At 37.1% G+C, this 24,974-nt stretch overlaps 1 protein-coding gene across 1 annotated transcript in view; it reads right to left on the reverse strand.

The window, feature by feature from the left end:
• STXBP5 (syntaxin binding protein 5) overlaps positions 1–24,974 on the reverse strand; it is a 156,651-nt gene that overhangs the window by 118,297 nt on the left and 13,380 nt on the right. Inside the window, exons 4-5 of the mRNA XM_006084493.3 lie at positions 10,879–10,960; positions 7,299–7,399 (exon numbers count right to left, since the gene is read on the reverse strand). Of these exons, the coding sequence (XP_006084555.1) occupies positions 7,299–7,399; positions 10,879–10,960 (183 nt within the window). The remainder of the gene's footprint in view (positions 1–7,298; positions 7,400–10,878; positions 10,961–24,974) is intronic.

A 24,974-nucleotide genomic window follows, 5' to 3' on the forward strand; every position in this document is an offset into this window, starting at 1 on the left:
CAGAGCAGGGCCGATCAGGGGGATGGGGCGCCACCGCTGTCACACTCGGGGCATGGCCGATGGAGAGGTTATGGGTCTACCCTGTCACACACAGAGCAGGGCCCATGGGGTGGGGGGGGGGGTTGGGGCGCCGCACCCTGTCACACCACAGAGCAGGGCCGATCAGGGGATTGGGGAGCTCCCCCCTATCAGGCACAGAGCAGGGCCGTGGGGGTGGGGGGGTTGGGGCGCCACACCCTGTCAAGCACAGAGCCCCAGGGCAATCAGGGGATTGGGGAGCTCCCCCCTATCAGGCACAGAGCAGGGCTGATCAGGGAGCTGGGGCGCCTTTCCCTATCACGAACAGAGCAGGGCGGATAGGGAGGTTGTGGCCCCGCCCCCTGTCACACACAGAGCCGCAGGGCAATCAAGGGTTTTGGGCGCTGCCCCGTCACGCTGATCCCGGTGCCAGGAGCCTCGCTGCTCCACTGATCCTGGTGCCAGGAGGCATATTACCCTTTTACTATATAGAATAGAGGCCTGGTGCATGGGTGGAGGCCGGGTGGTTTGCCCTGAAGGATGTCCTGGATCAGGGTGGGGGTCCCCACTGGGGTGCCTGGCCAGTCTGGGTGAGGGGTTGAGGGCTGTTTTCCGGGTGGCGAGTGACTAAAGCTCCCAACCGCTCCTTGTTTTCTTCTTCTTTTTTTTTTTCTGGGCCAGCTTTAGCTCTGAGGCCTCGCTGCTGAAAACATGGATACAATGTTTCGGTCCGGCTGGGTTTCAGTCTGCTGGTTTCTGGGGTTTTGTTTATCTTCTTATTTGCAACATAGTATATAGTTGCTTAGACTTGCAGTTGAGAGGCCGGCAAGTGAGGCGGGGAATGTTGGAGTCCGCAGCAAGCAAGCCTCATGCTCGCTTCAGTACCTGGCTGCCGGCCGCCATCTTGGCTGACAGTTAATTTGCACATACTCACTGATTAGCCAATGAAAAGGGTAGCGGTCGTACGCTAATTACCATGTTTCTCTTTTATTAGTGTAGATAGTCACTGGAAGTTTCTTAAAAAATTAAACATACATCCACAATATGATCAGCCCGCTCCATTCCTATGTCTTTACTTAAAGAAAGGAAAGCATATGCCTATAACAAGACTTATAAAAATATTTATGGCAGCTTTGTAATAGCCAAAAACTGGAAACAATCCCAAATGTCCATGTCTATCAACAAGCAAATGGGTGAACAAACTGTGTTATATACTTAGAATACTATTCACAGGTAAAAAAACAAAACAACAACAACAAAAAAAAACACTACTGATACATGCAACAACATTGATGAATTTCCAAATTCTTAGGATGATTAAAAAAAGCCAGAAAAATAAGGATGTGTTGTATGATTCCATTTACATATTATTTATATGCAATAGAAAATGCAAACTTATCTGTTGTAACAGGAAACAGATTGTTGGTTTCCTGGTGATTACAGGGGTAGAGGCTCATAACGGACAGAGAAGGGAAATTCCTGTTCAAAATGGTGAAAAGTGGAAGGTAAAAAGAAGTCACTGGTCCATAACGGTTTTGAAATCAAATTGGGAAATGTTGGATTTTTCTTAATTAGGTTTCAAGACCTGGGAATAGTCCTGTGTGGCTCTCAGCTCCACGCTCTTAATCATCCTTCCTTTTTCATAAAAGGCGGCATTTGTTTGTAGCTGAGGACTTTTATCAGCCTGCGCCTGGCAGCAGCCTCCTTTCATTTTGTTCTCTCTCTGGCTCTTTCAACCCTAGCTAGCAATGTTTCTGCTATAAAATTTTCTGAAGAAACTTGTGAGTCTTAAATTTCACTGGGTTTTACTCTATTAGACAAAAATCACACCCACAAATCTTTCTGAGATAATCTCTTCTGTATGTTGGCTCCTATTGAGAGACCTGAAGGTTGAGATTCTTAAGCTTCCTAGAAGCTCTCTGGTTTGGTTGAGAGGATCTGTGGAGGCACACACATAACCTCTTAAAAGAGTCCTTTTGTGTGACTAAACACTCTCACCTTTTGGTCTTTAGATTTTTAGTAAAACACTGTACAGCCACACCCTCATGTTTTTCTCTATGCCACATTTTCCGAAGCAATCTTTTAGCCAGATATATCAGGGTGATAATTTCCTAAATTATCAAAAGTCTTGGATCCTTTAATAATTCTTCCCTCAATTTTTTCTCTTTTAGTATCCTATATTCCTATATAATAAAAGCATAGGTGGAGTCACATGTGACGCCGCCACAAGATGGCCATCACAAGATGGCCACCACAAGATGGCTGGAAGGGGAGGGCATTTGTGGGCGATCAGGCCGGCAGGGGAGGGCAGTTGGGGGCAAACAGGCCAGCAGGGGAGGGCACTTGTGGGCGACCAGGCCTGAAGGGGAGGGCAGTTAGGGGCAATCAGGCCTGCAGGGGAGGGCAGTTGGGTGCAACCAGGCTGGCAGGGGAGGGCAGTTTGGGGTGATCGGGCCGGCAGGGGAGCGGTTAGGGGGCAATCAGACTGGCAGGCAGAAGCAGTTAGGGGTGATCAGGCAGGCAGGCAGGCGAGCAGCTAGGAGCTAGTAGTCCCGGATTGTGGGATCGGGCCTAAACCGACAGACGGATATCCCCCAAGGGGTCCCAGATTGGAAAAGGTGCAGGCCGGGCTGAGGACAACCACCCCTCCCCCCGCCCCGTGCATGAATTTCGTGCACCGGGCCTCTAGTTTTATTATAAAGTAAAAAAAAATTCAGATTGTACCTTCAACCCTCTCCTTGGAAATCTCAATATGTTAATCACTTACATATTGCGCAGGAAATGTTTCTGATAAACTTTCTGCCACTACATAACAAGGAACCAATTCCTCCAGTTTCCAAAAACATGTTCCTTTCTCCCTTTGAGCTCTCACTGGCAGCAATCTCCATGTCAAGTGTCCTACAAACACTTGTTCAAATTTAGGGCAATTTAGGCTTTTCTGTAATGCTCCTCAAAAATTCTTCCAACCTCCAGCCATGACCTGGTTGCAGAGATTTCCACATTCAGTTATTCCATACAGCAGCATCCCACTTCTGGGTACCAAAATCTGTATAAGATTTTTACTGCTGAGTAACAAATTACCACTAACTTAATAGCTTAGGACACCACCCCCTTTTCAATCTCAGTTTCTGTAGGTCAGAAGTTCAAGCACTGCATGACTGGGTTTTCTACTCAGGGTCTTAAAAGGCTGAAATCCAGGTTATTAACCAGCCTTGAAGATCTGGGGAAGAACAGCTCTCAAACTTATCCAGGCTTCTAATCAAATTCAGTTTCTTGAGATTGTAAGACTGAATTTCCCTTGCTATGAATCCCTCCCATGCTCTGAATCTTTGTCATGAAGAGAGCAGGACCTTTTAATTGATTAAGTCATGCCCACTAAGGACAATCTCCTAATCTTAAAGTCAACTAATACGGACCTCAATTAATCTACAAAATGTCTTTAGACTAGTGTTTGTTTGAATAACCAGAAGCAGAAATTTTGGGACCCATTTTAGAATTCTGCCTACCACACATACATAGTTAGGAATAGATGTGTTGAATTATAATGATATATGTAAACGCTACCAAAAATTTTTCCAAAGTGATTGTAATGCTTAAAACTTCCACTAGTAGGTTATGAAAAGTTACAGTGGTGTCACATTCAAGCCAACATTTTTGCCATTCTGATGGATGTTAGTGTATCTAGTAGTTTGCATTTTCCTGATGACTATTGTCTTCTTTTTAAAGAAGCAAGGATATTAAAAAATAAAAAGGTGAAAAAGATGGGGTTAATTATTCTATCATGTGTTTTTAACATAAATTTCTAAAATGGCATCCATCCATATTTTTTATAGTTACTATATGTCTGGGTCTTTGCTTTAACATAAATTATTCAAGCATTTTATTCATCTTTGTTATCTCAACCCCTATCATAATCCCTGGTACACAGAAGGTATCTCATATTTGGTGAACTGAACTTAATTTACCTTCTAAATTTTTTTTCATTTCCAAATGTGAAGCACTGCTTCCATTCTATATTCCTCCTAAGCCAACCAATGATTTTATAGTCCTTTCAGCAGTCTAAGACATAATTTGCCTGAGCCAGCATTGCATTAATACTTACAGGAACAAAATACAGGAGTGGGCAAAAGTAGGCTTACAGTTGTGTGTACATGCAACAGTTTATTCTTGTATTATCATTAATTATTATATGATTTATTTGTATTACAATTCTAAACTTACTTCTGTCCACCCCTGTATGCCCTACCTCTATTTAAAATTAACCTACTTAGTTTTCCTACCCCAAACAAAGTGTTTCCATTCATTACTTTGTCTTTAGTGTTTTTCACGAGACTTAGCTCCTGTTGATAGGCAGAGCTAAATTGCCCTTATATTCATTTTTGATTATATAACCCCTCCTTCCATATAACCCTTTTATACCCGAGTACATTTTAAGGCCCTTGTGCAACCAGACCAATCTCTTTCAATGTCTCTCCCAATTTCCTTGCCAGAATTGCTTAGTTGTTATATATAATTTTTTTTCTAGGAAGTTATTAAACATTTCCTAACCATCTTTCCTTTTACAGAATCAAGGTCATCAAATCACAATTATCTTTCCTCAAACACAGATTTTTTTTCTTCCTAAATTTTGTCTCAGTGCATGGTTCTCTATACCTAGAATTCCCAAGGTGACTCATCATTTCCATATCACCAACAAATTATCTTTGTAGATTAGAATTAGGTCCAGAGAAATAGATCCCTCTATCTACCTTCCTATCAGGCCTGGAAACCATTCCATTCCTGTGCTCCAGACTTGAATCTCATCCCACCAAATTGCTCTCATGTCTAATGCTTGTACACTTTTCATTACGCTGCTTTCAAGGAAAAATATTTTGCTGATGTGACTCAATTAGCACAAAAACTGTAATTCTAGGTCTTTGATTTGTTTCAATATTATGATTAATTTTTTTCTTGCACAGAAGTATGTGCAGTGAATTAATTCAAAATCTTGGGAAGACCTGTATACATTTTCTAAGGGTTGGTATCTAGCCAAATACTCTTTTACAGCTATGCTCTATTCATGTGCACTGTGCAAATTATAAGCTTCATACATATGCAAAGTACAATATTTAGGTAGTATTATAATGAGAGTATAATGGAATAAATTAGTTTCTGTTCCTACATTAACTTATTTATGCTTAGAAAATCTGATGCCAGGGAAGCAGTCAGTTCCTGAAGTGCCTTATACTAGTAGGCACCAACTCTCCCACTGCTGTGTAAGTATCTGAATGAAGTGCTCTACTTGCCAAACAGTTTTGTTCTTAAGAGGACTTTGGACATTAATGCTTCATTAATTAGGATGTAATTTTGATTACTAATGTATTCCATGTAATACTGTATTTTCCTAATCATAAGTACACGGTGCTTGCATGCTCATTTTATTATATAATAAAATAGTTATATCTATTATCAAATAAAAAGAGCTGTGAATCAGAGTACTATAAATGAACTGTAAATCAGGGTTAGAATAAAGGAAAAATATTTATCTTTAAAATGAGTATATTAATTTCAATATAGACTCAGATGTTAAGATGTCTAAAATATTTATGGTGAAAAAATTATATTCTCTGAAATTGCACAAAGAAATTTTTCTGGCCCTCTGAGAATAAATAATTTATGTGAAAGTGCTTTATAATCAATAAGGAATTACATAATTAAGAGATATAATTATTAGAGAATAGTAGTGAGATTTAAATGATAAAGCCCACATATATAATAAAGTCTTCAGCCTTCAAATGCTTCATACATTGTTATTTAAAAACTGTTATGCAAAAATTTAACATTCTAACTCAAGGTAATGAAAAAAAGACTAGCAGATAGTTGTAGTTGCTTATAAACCCATGACTTCCTCCCAAATAAACTTCCTTTAAAGGGAAAAATAAAGTAGTAGCCAAATGAAACATGATCTAATAAGGCAATTACCAGAAAGAATTTGCTTGCCAAACTCTAAATTTCGACATAAACAAACAACCTCTTCTTTACAAATATAAACCCAAAGTGCATAATAACAAGGTTCCCCAATATCAAGCAAAAAGGAAGGAGATCATATTAGTTTCCTAGGGATGCTATATCAAATTACCACAAATTAAGTGGCTTAAAACAATAGAAATTTGTTCTCTTCGAGTTCCAGAGGCTAGCCACCAGAAATCAAGATGTCAGCAGGCCTGCTTGCTTTGAAGGCTGAGAGAGAATGTGTTCCATGCTTCTCTCCTAGCTTCTGGTATTGCCTTGGCTTGTAGATGCATCACTTCAATCCTATCCCTGTCATGCTGCAGTGTTCTCCCTGTGTGTCTGTCTCTCTTCTCCTCTTCTTATAAGGCCACCACTCATATTAGATAAGGCCCACCTTAATAACTTCATATTAACTTGCTTATACCCACAAAGACGCTATTTCCAAGTAAGATTCGATTCACAAGTACTGGAGGTTCAGAATTCAATACATCTTTTGGGAGACACAATTCAATCTATAACAGGGGATGGGGCAGTAAAAGCCATGCCTCCAAGGTTGCAGAGGATTGAGATGATGTAGCTACTACTACTGGCAAATTATTTCTTATGGTTTAAATTGTATAACAAATAAATCCCCAATAAGAGATAAACCTAAAAAAAAAAAAGAGAGAGAGATAAATCTGGCAATTGGCATAATAAGCTACATTCTAGTCAAAGCACAAACACACAAGTCATATGAGAGATTTCTGTGATCAAGTTGTTCCACTCTACACGTATCTCATAGATATATTCATATATGTGGATAAATACTTACATGTAACAATATTACAACACAGCAAAATGAATAGCAGACAGAAAATGATATAAATCCACTAATAACAAAGATTGAATAATTTATGGTACTTCCATACAATGGAGTATCATGCAGTTACGAAATGACTAAGGGAGATTTAAAGGTGACAATATGAAACAATCTATCAGATAAAGTTACAGGAAGAATATACAATGTCTTCCCTCTTATGCAAAAACAGAAGCTGCACAGAGATCTCAGCTTATATAAACAGACTGCCAGTATTTCTAAAAGGACCCAAAAGAAATGTGTGTGGTTGCCTCTGGAGAGGAAGATGGGTCTGAAAAGGGGAAAAAAAAAACTTGTTTTCACTGGATATCCTCTGAAGTTTTTAATTATTTTTTAGATTGTGCGTAAAGTCCATCACAGAAAAATAAAATCAAAGAATAAAATTCAAAGAAAATAGCAAATATCCTATATAAAGGAAAACAGAGATTCTTACCTTTCTCTACAAAATTTAAGTGAATGGAGTATGGCAGGTCTCTTTTGACGTAAATTCCATAAATGTAAGGTATCATCAGCCAAGGCACTCACAAGAGCTCCCTTAAAAATAAAGTGTAATATATTTTATATAGAACACAATTTACAAATATTAAAGGTACTAAAGAGCTGCCAAAAAATATCCTTCCCAAATTTCTAAACTTTCTGCAAATAGATTTAGTTCTGACAAACATTTGCCTCACCCAAATTCTAAACAACAGATGCAAAACTGTGTGTTGTGTACTTATGCACACAATATGTGTAAAAGAAGTTTCAACTTCTTCAATAAAGTATAACTTATTATCTTAAACTAAAAGTATAATAGGATCTACTTGGATATTATGGTTCATTACTAGCTATGTAAAATTAGAGGCCAGACTATATATAAGTTACTTGGTCACTACTATACATATCTCCTTAACTAAAAGAGCAAAATATGATATGAGGTAACCTTCCAGTTTTATTTGGCTTAAGACAAATCCTATAAATGTGCTATGCCTAGATCATAATTGTACTACTAGAATAAGGAAAATAAAGATTGCATTCAGCACACTGTAATTTCAATGTCAAAAGGGTTGAAAAAAACAAACTAATTTAGAAAGTTGAAACATCTGGTACTATTAAATACTATTAAGTATGGAGAAAAAATTCGATGGCATTATATGAAGATCATGCAGGGCACTCAGTCTCATCCCAGATCTGACAAATCAGAATTTTTAGAACAAGTACCTATGCAGGTGTAGTTTTCTTAAAAATTTCCAGAAGTGATTCTGATGTGTGAATAGACTTAAGTCTCTAGACTAAGACTGATTAATTAAGACATGTTTTTTCTCAAAAGAGTAAGATACTCTTCTACATTGAGAGAATAAGGCAAAAGATGCAACATGAAGAATTTATATTAATTTCAAAAAAGATTTGTAATTCCAATCCTTCAGATTATTATGAGAAATCTTAAAATCTCCTTCTTAAAATAAGAAGAGTTTCTCATTTATCTAAGAAAATTAAAATAGCTCTGAAGACAAACTTTACATTAAGTGATCTCTCCAAATCCTTTTACACATTTGGAATTTAAGAGGGCTACTCAGTTGTGTAACTCCTAGTGCTACAATGACTATTGGAAAGCAGAAATACATAAAGTCCACATACTCTCACTTTCACCAGAAAGCATTCCCTTATCTAAATCACTATGAAGCAGAAAAACTCAAAGGATGCAAAGTATCAAATATTTGTATTCTTCATTCTTATTTCCACTGTAGTTTAAGACTATGTCATCTTCTTTCTCAAGATGTTAGTCCCATCTTAAAATCTCAAGGAAGAAGGGAAGATGTAGAGTCAAAATGGCAATAACAGCTGACCTCCTCCTATTGTGGCTCCTTTATCTATAATTTTTTCAAACTGAAAGCAAATAGCTACTCCCAATTGTCAGATTTCCATAGCCATACTCATTAAATATTCATGTTTTACTAAGCATTTTTTAAAACAATGTAATTTTAAGTACTTAAAGATAGCATTTAAGCATGTAAACTAAAACAAAATAGTCATATCACAGAACTGTGATAAATCCTATTGATGAGAAAAGAATCTTTTAATATGAATAATGATGGCATAAACTACTTAAGATTTCTAAAATTTATGTGTATAGGTAATCAATTTGCAATGTTATTTAGATTGGCTCACGTACTGCTTTAAAAAATAATCAAATAATCTTAACACAAGTGTAAAGGTGGAAAATAGGTGAGAAGTTGTCAGGAATCAGGGACTGAGAGCAGGAGGGGAGGGAGTGTGATTATAAAGGAGGAACCTGAGGACATTCCTTTACAGTGGTGGAAATGATCTGTATCTTGTCAATAGTGGTCATTACATGAGTCTATTTGTGTGTTAAAACTGCAGGAAACCACACACACACACACACACACACACACACACACACACACACCCCAAGTGCATGGATAAGCTGGTGATGAAATCTAAAGGTCTTCTGTAATCTCAATAGTACTGTTCTTATGTCACTTTTTGGCTTCATATTATACTACTGTTATATAAAACGTTACTATGGGGGAAGCTGGGAGGTGCACAGAGCCTCTCTATTTTGAATCAAAACCAGTCTAATTATTTCAAAACTAGAGGCCCGATGCACGAAATCCATGCAAGAGTAGGCCTTCCTTCCCCCCCGCCCCCAACCCCGGCTGCCGGCACCAGCTTCCCTCTGGCACCCAGGACCCAGGCTTCCCTTGCAGACCCAGCTTCGTCCGAAGGTTGTCTGGAAGGACATCCGGTCTAATTAGCATATTATACTATTATTATAGATAAGAAAATTTTTAAAAAGAAAAAGTAATCTGGGTCCTCAAAAAGAATATGGGTTCGACAACTTTCTATATTGTGATTATTTAAAACACTTTATAATGCTGATCTATGCAGAACCCTGAAGTTTAAGACAAACAAGCAAAAACATGCTTCCTTTGACCCTGAAAAACCTACACATTTGCATATTATTTGGATCATAATTTTGCTGTTTTCTATTGTCACCTTTAGATCTTTGCACCCATCGTGCCTTTTTAAATCCTCTGATATGAACAAAAACATTTATCAAAAGCCAGAGGTACTGAGTAATTTTTTTCTTTCATACACATTTAAGAATTTAGGGGCAAAAATAATGTTCACAAATTATCCTTCTATCTAAAGATAGCAGAGCCTTCTGGAGTAATTTCTCTTTCGTCCTCTTATGACCAGCTTTTTCTGCCTGTCCCTACTTCCAAAAAACATCTATTCTCAGAGTCCAGCAAACATTAAAACCTGCAAACACATTGTTTACTCTGCTGATAAAATGGGGTTTGGTTTCTCTAGCTCCTTCTAAACTTCAAAGTTTATCAAAAAGAAAGATATCACCAATTACTTCAACCAATAAGTGACACAAGAACTTTGGACAATAACCAGTTTCTAATGTATTTTGGTTTCCTGGTTGTATTGTAAAACAACTCATTCAAGAAGTACATTTTGTTATTTATAATAAGCTACCATCTTTAAAAAATATTTCAATATAGATTTTTATATGTTCTATAACTTTCAATATCACTAAAATAAAATTTAAATGCAGCACCCTGTACCAAAATGATTTACTTTATACCATTCTATTTGCAACACTGTTTTGAGAAACATCTTACATTATTTATGTAACTATCCACAAAGATGCCTTAACACAGGAGTGGAGGACGTCCGGCCTATAGGCCGTATTAAGGCCCATGAAATCATTTGGTCTCGCCCTCCCAAAGCGTTAGGGTGAGTTAATTAAATGTTTGACCAAATACAGCAGGCTAATTTTTAAGTTGGTAATTTTGTATGGCATGTGAATGATGTTATACATATCCAAATGGCCCTTGGGAGAAAAAAGGTTCCCCACCCCTGTCTTACAGTGAATTGCTATTATCTCTAACCTATAAGAAATTAGTTTTGTTCACATATGTCAATATCAATGAAGAAATCTGAAAGACGAGATGTGGCCCTATTTTGTACATAAGTAGGAGAGATTAAAGCAACTCACTAACCTCATTAATCAGGAACTGGAGCTGGATGACTGCAGCTCCACTGTCATGCTGGCAATAACATTCTACTCCTGGACGACCAAAGCTGTCATTAATTCCATTAAGGAGTTTATGCTGTGTGTGGGCTTTTTATAGAAATTAGCAAATTATATAATAGACTCATAAATATTCCAATGACCTGATATTCAATACACGCTAGTTACTGAGGTCGAGATTTAGTGTTAGGTTTACTATGCAACCTAATCAGGTAGTTTCTGCTAAAAATCAGAATGCTCAATGATTACAGGTCTAAAAGAAATAACAGTACTAATAAAACACAGCAATATACAGAACCAAGACAATATATACTTTCCTCTGGCCCAAGTTTTTTCTTTCACTTAAAAAGAAGAATAAAGGTAGAGCTTCCAATTTTGCCTAAGCTAGCAAACAAATCTGAAAAGCAGACAAATGTCATTTTGGAATATTGTTCGTAAATAATTTTTTACAGGCATTGTTCATTCCTGTAATGTCATTTTAAAATAGTTTACACTAAAAATATAATGAAGAACCACATAACTATATTTGTAATTGTGCCATGACATTATATCATTAATAAATGTATCAATTTTTACAACAGGCCTGAATATAGATTAAAATGCAAACTTCTATGAGTTTGCATATAATAACTGCAAACACAGAGCATTTTTGTGTCAGGCATTATATTAAACACGTTATATACTTTATATATAGTCTCACCCCATATAAACATATAAGAAACTGAAGCATAGAGAAATTAAGTAACTTGCCCCAAGTCACACAACTAGAAAGTAGCAGAGGTGGAATCTGAATAAGTACTCTGGCTCCAGTCTACACTCTTCATTAATAAGGTATGCTGTGTAAAGAACAAAACAAAAATCCCAAACACTTACAGAATGTACTACATGCCAGACATTGTTTTATGCTTTTAACCTTCATAACCTTGCAATAAGAAGGTAGACATTTTAATATGCTGCTATACTAATCTATTTTTTACTACTAAGTAAATATTAATAGGACATAAAAAGGCAAATCTAAAAGTAAAATGATAGGATTTAATAAAATTACAGCTTCTTTATACAAATTCACATTCAGGTGTATAGACTACTTATACATTCCATTGACACATGACCTAGAGTTCTTCTTAATTAGAAATAAGTGCAAGAATTCCCATTTTCTATCCATTTTTTACTTTTGACTTCTAAAAATATTTCTAGGTAATATTTACATTCAATGGACTTTTCTGCATTTTATTACTAACAATTAACTTTCATTATTTTATAAATAGACTAATTGAGCCTGTTTAGCCAATAGTACCCTACTCTTTAACACCTTGAAATTATTACTGTCATCATCAACAGTAGTATTTTTGCTATACCAATTGCCCAAACGCGACTACAGAAAACTAGTCTACAAAGTGCTACCTACTTGGTGGTACCTAGTAGGCCAAGGAAAGAAATCTCTTCATCTCTGTTCATCCATTTCTTTTCTCAGATGACAGCAAAGACCTTGCCCTTTTGGTCAGTATAGTGAGTCTAATTCAAATCTTCCCAGATAAATTATTCTTTCTGGTACCAATTACCACACTCTTTAATACCCATTTTATATGAATAGGTGTAAAGCTTCTCTTATATGACCAGATCAGGATTGATAACTAAGTTCATAAAAAATGTGAGCCACTGTGGAGAATCATAAAAATTCTACTTACCTTACATATTATTTTTACATAAAACGTAATCTTATATTAGCTAAAGACATTTTCTTTAAGTGTGTCTTAGTTAATAAACTAGAGTTCAGAACTGGGGGTTTTGTGTGTGTGTGTTTTTAATATATTTTGTATTGATTTCAGAAAGGAAGGAGGAGAGAGGGAGAAAAGGAGAGGAAGGGGTCGGGGGGAGAAACATCAATGATAAGAGAGAATCATCGATCAGCTGCCTCCTGCATGCCAAACACTGGGGATCAAGCCTGCAACCTGGACATGTGCCCTGACTGGGAATCGAATCATGACCTTTTGGGTCATAGGTCAATGCTCAACCACTGAGCCATGCAGGCCAGGCCAGAACTGGTTTTCCTGAATAAAAAACATAACTATTACTAACCTGGTATAAGATTTGTATTTAATTTTTTAAATGGAACTTTAAAGATATTGGCAATACAATCTAAGTATAGCATTCATGTAGTCTTATTATTTCTTTTCCAGCTGTCTACTGTTATTTTATCCACATAGCATCAGACAGGAAATTTTAGGTGACTGACTTTCGTGAAGTTTTTTCCAATGTATTCATTGGAGATTTTTATATATTGAAACTCTCTCTCATTTTACATTCATATTTCATCAACTTATATACTATTAAAGTGAATTACTTGGTTATATCAAATATACTAAACACAAACAGATTTGGAAATACACAAAACTAATCATTGGTAAATAAAGAATAAGCAAACAACTGTACTAATATGGGTCTCCTGGGAAATAGCCTACCATTCTTAAAACTTCAGTATGTTATGGGCATCAATCAACATTTTATTCAGAGAATGAAAAGTGTCTGTAAAATCCAGAAATCAGTTACACTGACGGTCAAGAAAAGTTTTATTCTTACTCTATGTATGGCATTATTCCAGACAAAACTGTACTTTTTTATGACATTAATAGTAATAGAGTCTTTTATTTCTACTAAGATGATGTATTTTCTTAATATAAGAACTACTTACTGAATATCTACTAAGTATCAGACACTGTCTTAAATACATAATTGTACTTAATCCTGAGAGTAACTCTGAAAGGTAGTTATTACACATACAGGGTAGGGCAACTGTAGGTTTACAGTTGTTCAAATTCACTACTTTAACAAAAATTAACATTACCATACAATGGATATATCATAACGTAAGAAAATAACAACTCTGAATATATTAGATTACAAAACAGTATATCATAGATGCAAATTTTCATATACTTTCATACCTATGATTATTGTTTCTTGCATATATATGATTCTTTCTGATACTGTCTTTACTGAGAGTTAACAGTTTTATTAGAAAACTAGAGGCTCGGTGCATGAAATTCATGCACGTGTAGGGTTCCTAGGCCTGGCTGGCGATCAGGGCTGATCTGTGGGGCAACTGGCGGGGCGATTGGGGGGACCCTGCTGGCACCCGCCATGGCTGGCCTGGGACCTGCAGGCTGGGGGCAGCTCCTGCATTGAGTGCCTGCCCCCTGGTGGTCAGTATACATCATAGCGACCAGTCGTTCCGCTGTTCAGTCGATTTGAATATTAGGCTTTTATTGTATAGGATGATCAAACACTAATAAAACTTTGCTTGGTAAGTTATTCCCATTTATTGTGGCCATGTTCACAATTAAATGAGAATACAAATTATCAGAAATTAAAATAAACAAAATCCAAAAGGAAAGATTACACATTGAGCAATTGTGCAAAGGTATTTGCTAAATGAAGAAATATTCATTTATTATTCTGATGTCTGTTCTTTTATATATGCATGAATCAATTACAAGGCAAAGCCAAAATTGTAAGGGTACACTGAATATTTCTTGCTTTCATTGTAACTTACTTTCTAATTCTGAACTCCAATAATGCATTCTTTCAAAAATGGTGCAATCTTTCTTAGATACCTTTACTCTGAACTTTTCTACTGCTAAACCTACAAGAGCTATGATATCTACCTATTCTTACTAGCCAATTTTGTCTCTGAAGTAATTAATTTATCTGACCCACGACATATGCCAGATATTTCCTACACAACTAACACTCATGGTGTTTGTCCAGACAATCACCATCGTAGCTTCTGAAGAGGAGCTGAAGAAGGCAAGGATAAAACAGATTAGGAATGAAGTCTCTGAATGCAAGTCTTTGAATTTAAACAGGATCCTCTAAGTAAGCAACACAGAGAAAAGAAATATTTAAGGGGGAAAAATAAGATAATGAAACTAGCAATCAAGAATAATCAGAAGAAGGTATGCAGGACAGATAAATAGGTGCAGGAGAAGGAGGAGAAAAAAAAGATAAAAAATATGAACACAAAAATGGCAATAAATACGTATCTATCAACAATTGAATCTAAAAATCAAAATAAATGAACAAGGAATCTAATGAACAAAATAAACTGATGCATAAAATAGAATCAGAGGTATAGAAACATGGAAAAGATTGACTGACAAAACTCATAGGGAAGTGGGGAGAGGGAGTGGGAAGAGATTAACCAAAGAACTTATATGTATACTAGAGGCCCGATGCATGAAATCTGTGCAGGAGGAGGGGGTCCCTCAGCCTGGCCTGTGCCCTGTTGCAATCCGAGACACCTCGGGGGATGTCCACCTGCCAGTTTAGGCACAATCGGGCCTAAACCGGCAGTCAGACATCCCACTCGCAATCCGGGACTCCTCGCTCCTAACCACCCACCTGCTCGCTCCTTACCACTTGGCTTGCCGCTCCTTACCGCCCGCCTGCTTGCTCCTTACCACTTGGCTCGCCGCTCCTTAAGAGTTGCCATGGAGGTGGGAGAGGCTCCCACCACCGCTGCTGCACTTGCCAGCAGTGAGCCCGGCTTCTGGCTGAGCGGCATGCCCGCTATGGGAACACACTGACCACCAGTGGGCAGCTCCTACGTTGAGTGTCTGCCCCCTGGTGGTAAGTGTGCATCATAGTGACTGGTCATTCTGGTCATTCCGCCATAACGGTAGCTGGGCTTTTATTATATAGACTAGCGGCCCGGTGCACGAAATTCGTGCGGGGGGGGGGGGGAGGGGGTCCCTCAGCCCAATCTGTACTCTCTCTCATCCAGGACCCCTCGGGGGATGTCCAACTGCCAATTTAGGCCCAATTCCTGCAGGATCGGGCCTAAACCGGCAGTCAGACATCCCTCTCGCAATCCGGGACCATTGGCTCCTAACCGCTCCCCTGCCTGCCTGCCTGCCTGTTCGCCCCCTCACTGCTCCCCTGCCTGCCTGATCGCCCCTAACCGCTTCTGCCTACTGAGCTGTTCACCCCTAACTGCCTCTGCCTGCCAGCCTGATCACCCCCGAACTGCTCCCCCTTGCCGGCCTGATCGCCCTGAACCGACTCTGCCTCGGCCCCTGCCACCATGGCTCTGTCCAGAAGGATGTCCGGAAGATGTCCAGAAGATGTCTGGTCTAATTAGCATATACCCTTTTATTAGTATAGATATGCATAGATATGGACACAGACTATAAGGTGGTGAAGACCTGGGACAGGGCAGGAACTGGGTGGAGGAGGGCAATGGGGTGAAAAATGGGGGACATCTGTAATACTCTCAACAATAAGGATTTAAAAAAAAGAAAGACTATGAGTCTTCAGATGGAAGTACCCAGAATGATAAATGAAATAAGACCCACAGCTAAATTCAGCATTCTAAAATCTCATTACATGAACACTTAAAAAGAAGACCCCATAGACTACCATGAACAAAACAAACAAGAGGTCACCAGCAAAGTAAGGATGATCAAAGAGAATAAAGCAATGCTCTCAGAGTTGAGGTAAAGCAGTATTCAATTTATAACCATATATTCAATCAAACCACTAAAAAAGTTTAATAATAGAAGGACTTTTAGACATTCAAGGCTTCAGGCATCTTATCACTTCTTAGGAAGCCATGAAGACTGCAATAAATCAAAAGAGAAAACAAAAAAACAGTGACATAGGATCTAGAAATAATGAATCCAACCCAGAAAAAGATGAAGGAAAAGTTCAGAGTAGCAATGCAGCTGACATTAACAGCTAAACAGCCCTGGTCCAGATGGGAGAGGGAATCTGAGGAAGGACAGGTATATGAGAGCAAGAGGGCTCCAGAGACTGTGACTCTCTCCTTGAGAAGCCTGAGAAATTTAAGCAGGGGATGAAAGCAGCCAGTGAGTTCGGGTGGGGGAAGTGGGGTAGAGAAGACAACTGTATAAGGAAGAAAATGTACTCATATAGGACACTACTTGGGTGTGGAATGATAAAGAGTGATAATAGAAAAAATAAGTCCTAATGCATTTTCAATTTTTAGAATCAAACAAAAATTTGGGTGTGGAATGATAAAGAGTGATAATAGAAAAAATAAGTCCTAATGCATTTTCAATTTTTAGAATCAAACAAAAATTTTACATTAATATACAGTTGGTGGGAAAGGAGAAAGGAAAAGGAAAAGTGACAGGCTAGTATGCATAGTTGATGGAGCAAGAAATAAAGAATTAACTAAAATAGTTTTTGGAAGTTACAAGTTACAAAAGCAGCCAAGAGAAAAAGTAAAAATAGTGACATGATTATATTAGGAGGGAGATACGAATCAAATACTCATTTATCAAGGCAGGAAATCAACAAGTAATTTCTAAGGTTGATGAATTAAAAAAAAAACAAAACAATGGCAGAGTTTTGTCTTTCCTCAAATTCCCTCTCCCATCTGGACCAGGAGTCAGAAACATGAGTAGGAACAGTTAAATGGTTCCCTCTTGGGAGCAGGGGAAGGCATGGGCACAACAGGGCACATGTTGTTACTTTTCATCATAATCCCTTCTGAATTATTTGATCTTTAAACCATGTATCTTTACAAATTAAGTTCACTTTAATGAATTTCTAAAGTGAAGAGTAACGGTACAAATCAGACTATTAGAACACTGTTACTGGGTTTACTTCTTTAAGTTACTATATTCATCTAACTGACTTATGCTATCAGTACTACTAGAAACAGTGAATGAAGAACCTCTCTCTAGATCCACATGATAAGTGAACCTTGTTTTCAACTTACCTCAGATAAGGCTCATGGTTTACCATGTATCTCCCTTCTTCATAACCACAGGTTTCTTTCCAACTATGCTGTCTTTCATTATTTTACAGATTTGGGTAGCAATAATAATGGGCAAATTAAAGGGAGGAAAAAAAGCAGAGCTTTTTGTACTACAGATCCTACTTTGTCTCCATGTTTTCCCCCTTGTAGCTCCTAAAAGGTAAAAATGGCAAGCAAAATAATATTTTTTAACCATGTTTGTTTAACACATTCATTTAAATTTTTTTAACTGAGAACTTTAAGAGGCATTGGGGATATAAATCATAGTACTTATCCTCAAAAGTCTTAAGGTCTAGCAGTAGAAAAATAAAAGTAATATAGCAGTTAGGTGCACAGATATCCTCAAACGTGTTCGTTTTCTTAGATAAGAATTTAGCTTAGAAAGAAAACATTTTCCAATTATTTTCACAATGATTAGTTCATTTGGGCTTTGGCCTGTCTTACACTATTCTGTCCATGCTGTTCTTTTGTTTTCCTCCTTGCTTATTATATAGTCAATTGGAATCTGTTGATACTTCCTATTTTTCTTTCAACAGAGGTCATCTGTAACTGGATTATATGATTACTTTGGAAAGCTTTCCATACAGGCTATTTTCATAAGAAGATTTTCATGAGTTTCAGGTAATAGAAACATGGCATCTTCTCCTCAACCACAGAGCCTGGAATGGTGTTTGGCACATAGTAGACACTAGATAAATATTTATAATGAATGAATGAGCTTTTTTAAAATCCAAGAGACATATTTATGTCGTCATATCTTCTTAGGAATAATTAGCGCAATTTTCAGAAAGCCAATAATATGTACAGCTTAGTAGAAAGATGCTCTAGTTCTGCCTCTATCAGGACACTGGACTACATTGTCTCTGGTGTGCATTATATATCTTACAATTCCATGAATCTAGATTTCTAGCCTGTTCACTTTACCTTCCAATCATTTGTTAGATTGGTATTACAATCACAGCAATAGTTCCTATTATTACTTATTATCCTGCTGGTATTTCTATTGTATTGTCAGCAAGGTAGAATTAAAAAAATAGTAAATGAAGAAGGCAATGGGACGCCCGCAGTGTAAGTTCTGAAAGTATAATTCCTAGGCAAGTTTTCACTGTTGCACTACCATTGTGTATTATACACATATTTTGACAACCTATACTTTTATGAAGGATAATATGAAGACTGGTAGATACTTAGTAAATTATTATATTTTTAAAAGATTATATATTTTCTCAGAGAATCTGTTCAATTCCTGTCAACAAGGAAAAAGGCAAAGTATTAACATTATTCCAACCTTTATAGAAGTGACATAATCTTCCATTTTCCAACCTAGAAATGGAAGATTGGAGTACAGACAAAATGGAAAACACCTGAAGAACTTGATGTCCTGTGCAGTTTCTGCAAATACATTTATATACTACAAAGTTTAAAGATGAGAATATAGATAACTGATAAACTACAAAATAGTATTAAGCATTTAGTCACATACTATTCTGTGAAAGTAACTTTCTTTGAGCAGATACTCTGGTAATCAAGAAAGACTATTAATTGGTCCTTTCTGCTTCAGTAAAAAAAGAAAAATAGTAAATTCAAGAGCACAGTTTTAATCCATCAAACACCCTAAAAACTTCTGTTATCATTTCTTTTAGGACATTCTTATACTTTCAGCAAACAGGATAATTCACATCTAAGTATCCTAGTAAACCTTCAAGGTGTTGCTACTCTGAACTGGCTTATGACTCTGAATAAAAGGTCCGTGAATGACTTTTATTTTTAACTAGAGGCCCAGTGCATGAAATTTGTGCAGGGGGGCGGAGAGGGGGTCCCTAGGCCTGGCCAGAGATCAGGGACAATCAGGTTCCCCACTCCCCGCCTCCTCCTTCCCTCACCGCCCGCATCCGCCGCCACCACCCGGGGTTCCCTGTCCCAGCCTGGGGCCCAGCCCTGATCAGGACCTGCCAGCTAGGGGGAGGGGTCACCACCATGGGGGGAGGGGCCAACTGCCACTGTGACAGGTGAGCGGCAGACCAATCGAGGCCTGCTGGCCGGGGGTAGGGACCCAGGAGGTTTGCTGCCAGCCCCAAGGGGGGAGCTGGCCCTTGGCCCCCCTGGGAAGGGGCTGCGTCTGCCGCCACCCTCCACTAGTCCCCCGTCCCAGCCCGGGGACCCGGCCCCAATCAGGCAATCAGAGCTTGCCGGCTGTGGGGAGGAATCAGGAAGTTGGCCAGTAGGCCCCATCAGCGATCAGGGCCTGCAGGCTGGGGGCAGCTCCTGCATTGAGCGTCTGCTCCTTGGTGGTCAGTGCACGTCATAGCGACTGGTCATTCCGTCATAACGGTCACTTAGGCTTTTATATATTTAGATGGCTTAAGTCTTGAGGAGATTTAGCCATAATGTGATTATTTTTCAGTATCAAAGTTAAAATCTAAATACTACCATGATGTGGTCAAAGAATACTGATATGTCACAGTGGAAACTTATCCATTCATCTATTAATGGACACCTAGGTTGCTGCCCTATTTTGGCTATTATAAGTAAAGCTGCAACAAACATAGGGGTGCATTATCTTTTCAAATTAGTGGAGTGATCACATTGTAAGGTATAAAAATGTGAACCACTACACTGTATACCTAAAACTAATATAATATTATATACCAACTATAATTACATAAAAAAAAGGTAACGGAAATAAAAAGGAATACTGATAAAAGCACTCTTAAAATAAAGAGGATAGGCTTTAGCATCAAACCAGCTTATTTATCCTACTCAAGATAATACAATCTGTTAAAAAAAAATAGCTAAAGTAGCAGATTACCAGGAAAAAAATGGAAATATGTAAAATGATCTGTGATAACTAAGACAAAGCATTGTGCTATAGTTTTCTCACCTGTGAAATGCCTCACCTGCTTCTTTCACCTGGTCAGTTGTGAGGATCACCTACAAGTTTAAAACTAGATTTTTCAACCTCTTAATTAGACTTTAACATGGTCATTTTTTATTGCCGGTTCTTATATCCAGTGATAGATACACTGCTATGAAAAGGAAACACCATAAGTCAAACTTGGAACTTCTCTTTCTTTCCATCTTCATATACTGTATTTCAAACACCAGTTCCACAGCTCTGTCTCCAAAGGTAATGGCAGGGCAAAGTGTCAGCGTATTTCCTTACGCTTGTACCACAACTCTCAAGATGTTATGATTTACTTTAAAATGGCACCCTCTCTGCACAAATTGTATTGAACATGCTTATTATCTACCATCTGCCATACTAAGAATAGTGCTACCCTGCCTGTTGAATATTACCCACTATTTCACAATTCTGGTTCTACATTATTAGCATCCATAAAGATTTAATGTAAAAAGAAATTACAGATTTGTCAAGCCCCATGCCAGACTCTCTGAATCAGAATATCTAGAAGAAATCCAAGTATAAGTTTGGGCATTATTTGTATGTTTTGTTTGTTTTTCAGCTCCATGAATTATTCTAATGTATAGCCATAGCTGAGAAAAAACTGGGAAACCTTATAGGCATAAGAATAATTATGCATTACCTTCCATAAAATTCATATATATATATATATATATATATATATATATATATATTTACACACATATATATATAATTCATTTAATAATTTCTCAGACTTTCTTCAAACAGAATCATCATGAATCTCCTTGATATCATAGCTCTTATTTTCCAAACTTCTAATAATTTGCTGCTTCTATCTGAACTAGCTTCTAATTAACTTGATAGAAATGTGCTCAAAACAAGATCTTAAGTCATTACCAAAATTTCACATAGTGAAGAATATTTCATTTTGTATTTTATAACTTATGAATGTATTTGCAATACAAACCCTTTAACAATTATTTACACTTTTATAGTTTAGTACCCCTATTCTATAGTTTCACCTACTTGACAATCATCAACTTTTAAGTCTCATTTTAAAGATTTTTTCAGCATAAAAATTAATTAGATTTCTAGTTTCTGGTCTAGAAATTTGGAAGTTGTCATTCTATCCTAACAGTAAGTAAAAAGTTGAACAAACTAAAAATCAGCAACTCTTCTTAATCCATAGTGAGGTCACAAAGCAAATCATTGCCCCCCCAAATTGCAAAGACAGACAGGCCAATACAGAGACTCATAGCTTACCAAAATAAACCAACCAGCAGATACCACTACAGGAATCAATGCCTGGGTAGGAAAATCTAAACTGTAAATTAATGAATTGCTGGAGGTTTAAAGAAGAGAAATCTGAAAGTTAGAAACTCCAAGGGGAAAGGGGACCCACACTTGACTGAGTTTTACAGCATGAGCTCCACCAGGTTCTCAGTGTTATCTGAGAAAAATCCCCTCCTGCTTCCAGCAGGGGGAGGAGTAAAACAAACATTTTTAAATACAAGAGCTTTCTGTTATTAACAAGATCTGCCCTCAGGAGAAACTAACCACAGTCTAAATTGCTAGGGATTTATCAGAACCTAAACTAACCTGGTGGAAAGAAAATATCCAATTCCAACCTACTCTAGCCATCTAACTCACCTGGAGGGAGGGATAGGAAAGGACTGAGAAACAGTTGTGAAATTCACAGGCTCACTACAAGAATAAAACCTAGTTATAGGACAATAGAACACTGACCCTCCATCCATACTTTACCACCAAAAATGAATCTGGACACAGATCTTACACCCTTCAAAAAATTATCTCAAAATGGGATCTTGGACCTAAATGTCAAACACAAGACTTTAAAACTCCTACAAGATAACATGGGAGAAAACCTAAATGACCTTGTATATGGCGATAACCTTTTAGATACTACACCAAAGGTACCATCCATGAAAAAATTCATTGAAAAGCTGGACTTCATTAATATTTAAAACTTCTGTTCTGCAAAACACAGTACTAAGAGAATGAGAAGACCATAGACTTTGAAAAATATTTGCAAAAGACACATCTAATAAAGGACTGTCATCCAAAATATACAAAGAACTCTTAAAACTCAACAATGAGAAAACAAACCAAAAATTAAAAAATGGGCCACAGACCTTAACAGACAACTCACCGAAGATGATATACAAATGGCAAATAAGCATATGAAAAGATGTTCTACATCATATGTCATTGAGAAAATACAAATTAAAACGAGGAGATACCACTACAAACCTATTAGAATAGTCAAAATCCAGAACTGACAACACCAAACGCTGCTGATGATGTGGAGCAACAGGAACTCTTGTTCATTGCTCATGAAATGCAAAATGGTATGGCTACTTTAGAAGACAATTTGGCAGTTTTTTTTAATAAAACTAAACATACTTTTACTATCTGATCTACTAATAACACTACTTGGAGTTTACCTAAAGGAGTTGAAGAGTTATATCCACACAAAAACCTTCACATAGATGTTTATAGTCACATTTTTCATAAATGTCAAAAATTGGAAACAACCCACATGTCCTTCAGTAGGTGAATGGACAAATAAATTGTGGTACATTCAAACAATGGAATATTTTTTAGCACTAAAAAGAAATGAGCTATCAGTCATGGAAAAACCCAGAGGTTTTTAAATGCATATTACTATGTCAAAGAAGTCAATTTGAAAAGGCTAAACACTATTATGATTTCAACTATATGACTTTGTAAAAAAGACAAAATTATGAAGACAGTAAAAACAATCAGTGGTTACTTCAAGTTAAGGAGGAGTGAATAGGTGGAAGAGTAGAGGTTTTTTAAGACAATGAAACTATACTGTATGATACTACATTGGTGGATACCTGTTATTATACATTTTTCAAAACTCACAGAATGTATACCAAGAGTGAACCCTAACGTAAATGATGAGCTTTGAATGAATATGACTTGCCAATGTAGTTTCATCAATTGTAACAAATGCACTGCTCTGGTGGGAAATGATAATAATAGGAGAGGCTATGACAAGTGGGGACAAGGATATATGGGAAATCTCTGCAGCTTCTGCTCAACAGTGCTGTGAACCCCAAACTGTCTAAAGAATAAAGTCCATTAAAAATTAATATATTAAGAAATGAATCTAGCTGTGGACATACTTAATTTTTAGTGCTGACTCACAATTTTAACATTCTACCAGTCTGCTATTTAAGCAAAACTATAACATGCACTATTTCTGCAGTAAAAATTTAACAAAATGTTAAAATTAACCGTGAAAGATGCATACGTCAACATTTAAAACTTCCTTAATGCAACACAATTTTAGCATTCAAGAGTAAATGCCCAATGGTATCTAAAAAATTAGGTCAATCAACTGCTCTCTTTGCATATGAAATGAATATGGAAACAAAAAAATAATTGCAGCATGTAGACTGATACATCATTATAATATTAACGGGGTTGAAACAGGCCTGTAGTTACCTCTTCCACTATTATTTTGAATAGGATTTTTTAATTATTTATAAACAAATTAAGAGTGGTTGAAAAACATTATTTACAGTTTTGGAGTTAGGACTAAAGGGATCAAAATGAATTATATTTATTGCTGGCAATTCTTTAGAATGGCTTTTGATATATAAATATAGTTTTAAATAAACCACTTGCTCAGTCTCCTATGAAATACAGTAATAAACAACAGTGGTCTTGGTTAAAGATACAAGAAGGAACATACTCACATGTCAAGTAAAAACAATCTTTTACCCCAGCGTCCACTCTCAGATGCTTAATGGCTAAGCTCTTTTCTCAAGAATGATAAAGTGAATTATAAAAGAAAAATACAACACTTTATAAAAACTAAGAGTACAAAGACTGAATAAATGAAAAAAATCTGTTCCAACACTTTTTCTCCTTTTCAAAAGACAAAAAGGAAAAATATACAAAAGGAAAGCAATTTAGCAGAAGTACTGCAATAGCTGATGCCACTAGATTTATAGTCACCTTTGGCAGGGTACTGCCGTGAAAAAGCAGAGGTATTGCTATTACAAGAAAAGATTATGTACTTTCAAGAAAAGGTAGGATTAATCACTCTTCAACAGACAACCTCACCAGGAAAAGTGTCACAGTTCTAGATAGCATTTGCTGAAAGAAAAACATGAGCAGAAAGTACTATAAAAAAATCCCTAATTTAAAAATCAAAACCTTGGTATGTAACAAGAACTACCATATAATTTCTAAAACTACATATTTTGCCAATAACATCGTATTTTTATTTTTTTATATATATTTTATTGATTTTTTACAGAGAGGAAGGGAGAGAGATAGAGAGCTAGAAACACCGATGAGAGAGAAACATCGATCAGCTGCCTCCTGCACATCTCCCACT

Source organism: Myotis lucifugus, unplaced genomic scaffold, assembly GCF_000147115.1.
Source record: "Myotis lucifugus unplaced genomic scaffold, Myoluc2.0 scaffold_11, whole genome shotgun sequence".
Taxonomy (NCBI): domain Eukaryota; kingdom Metazoa; phylum Chordata; class Mammalia; order Chiroptera; family Vespertilionidae; genus Myotis; species Myotis lucifugus.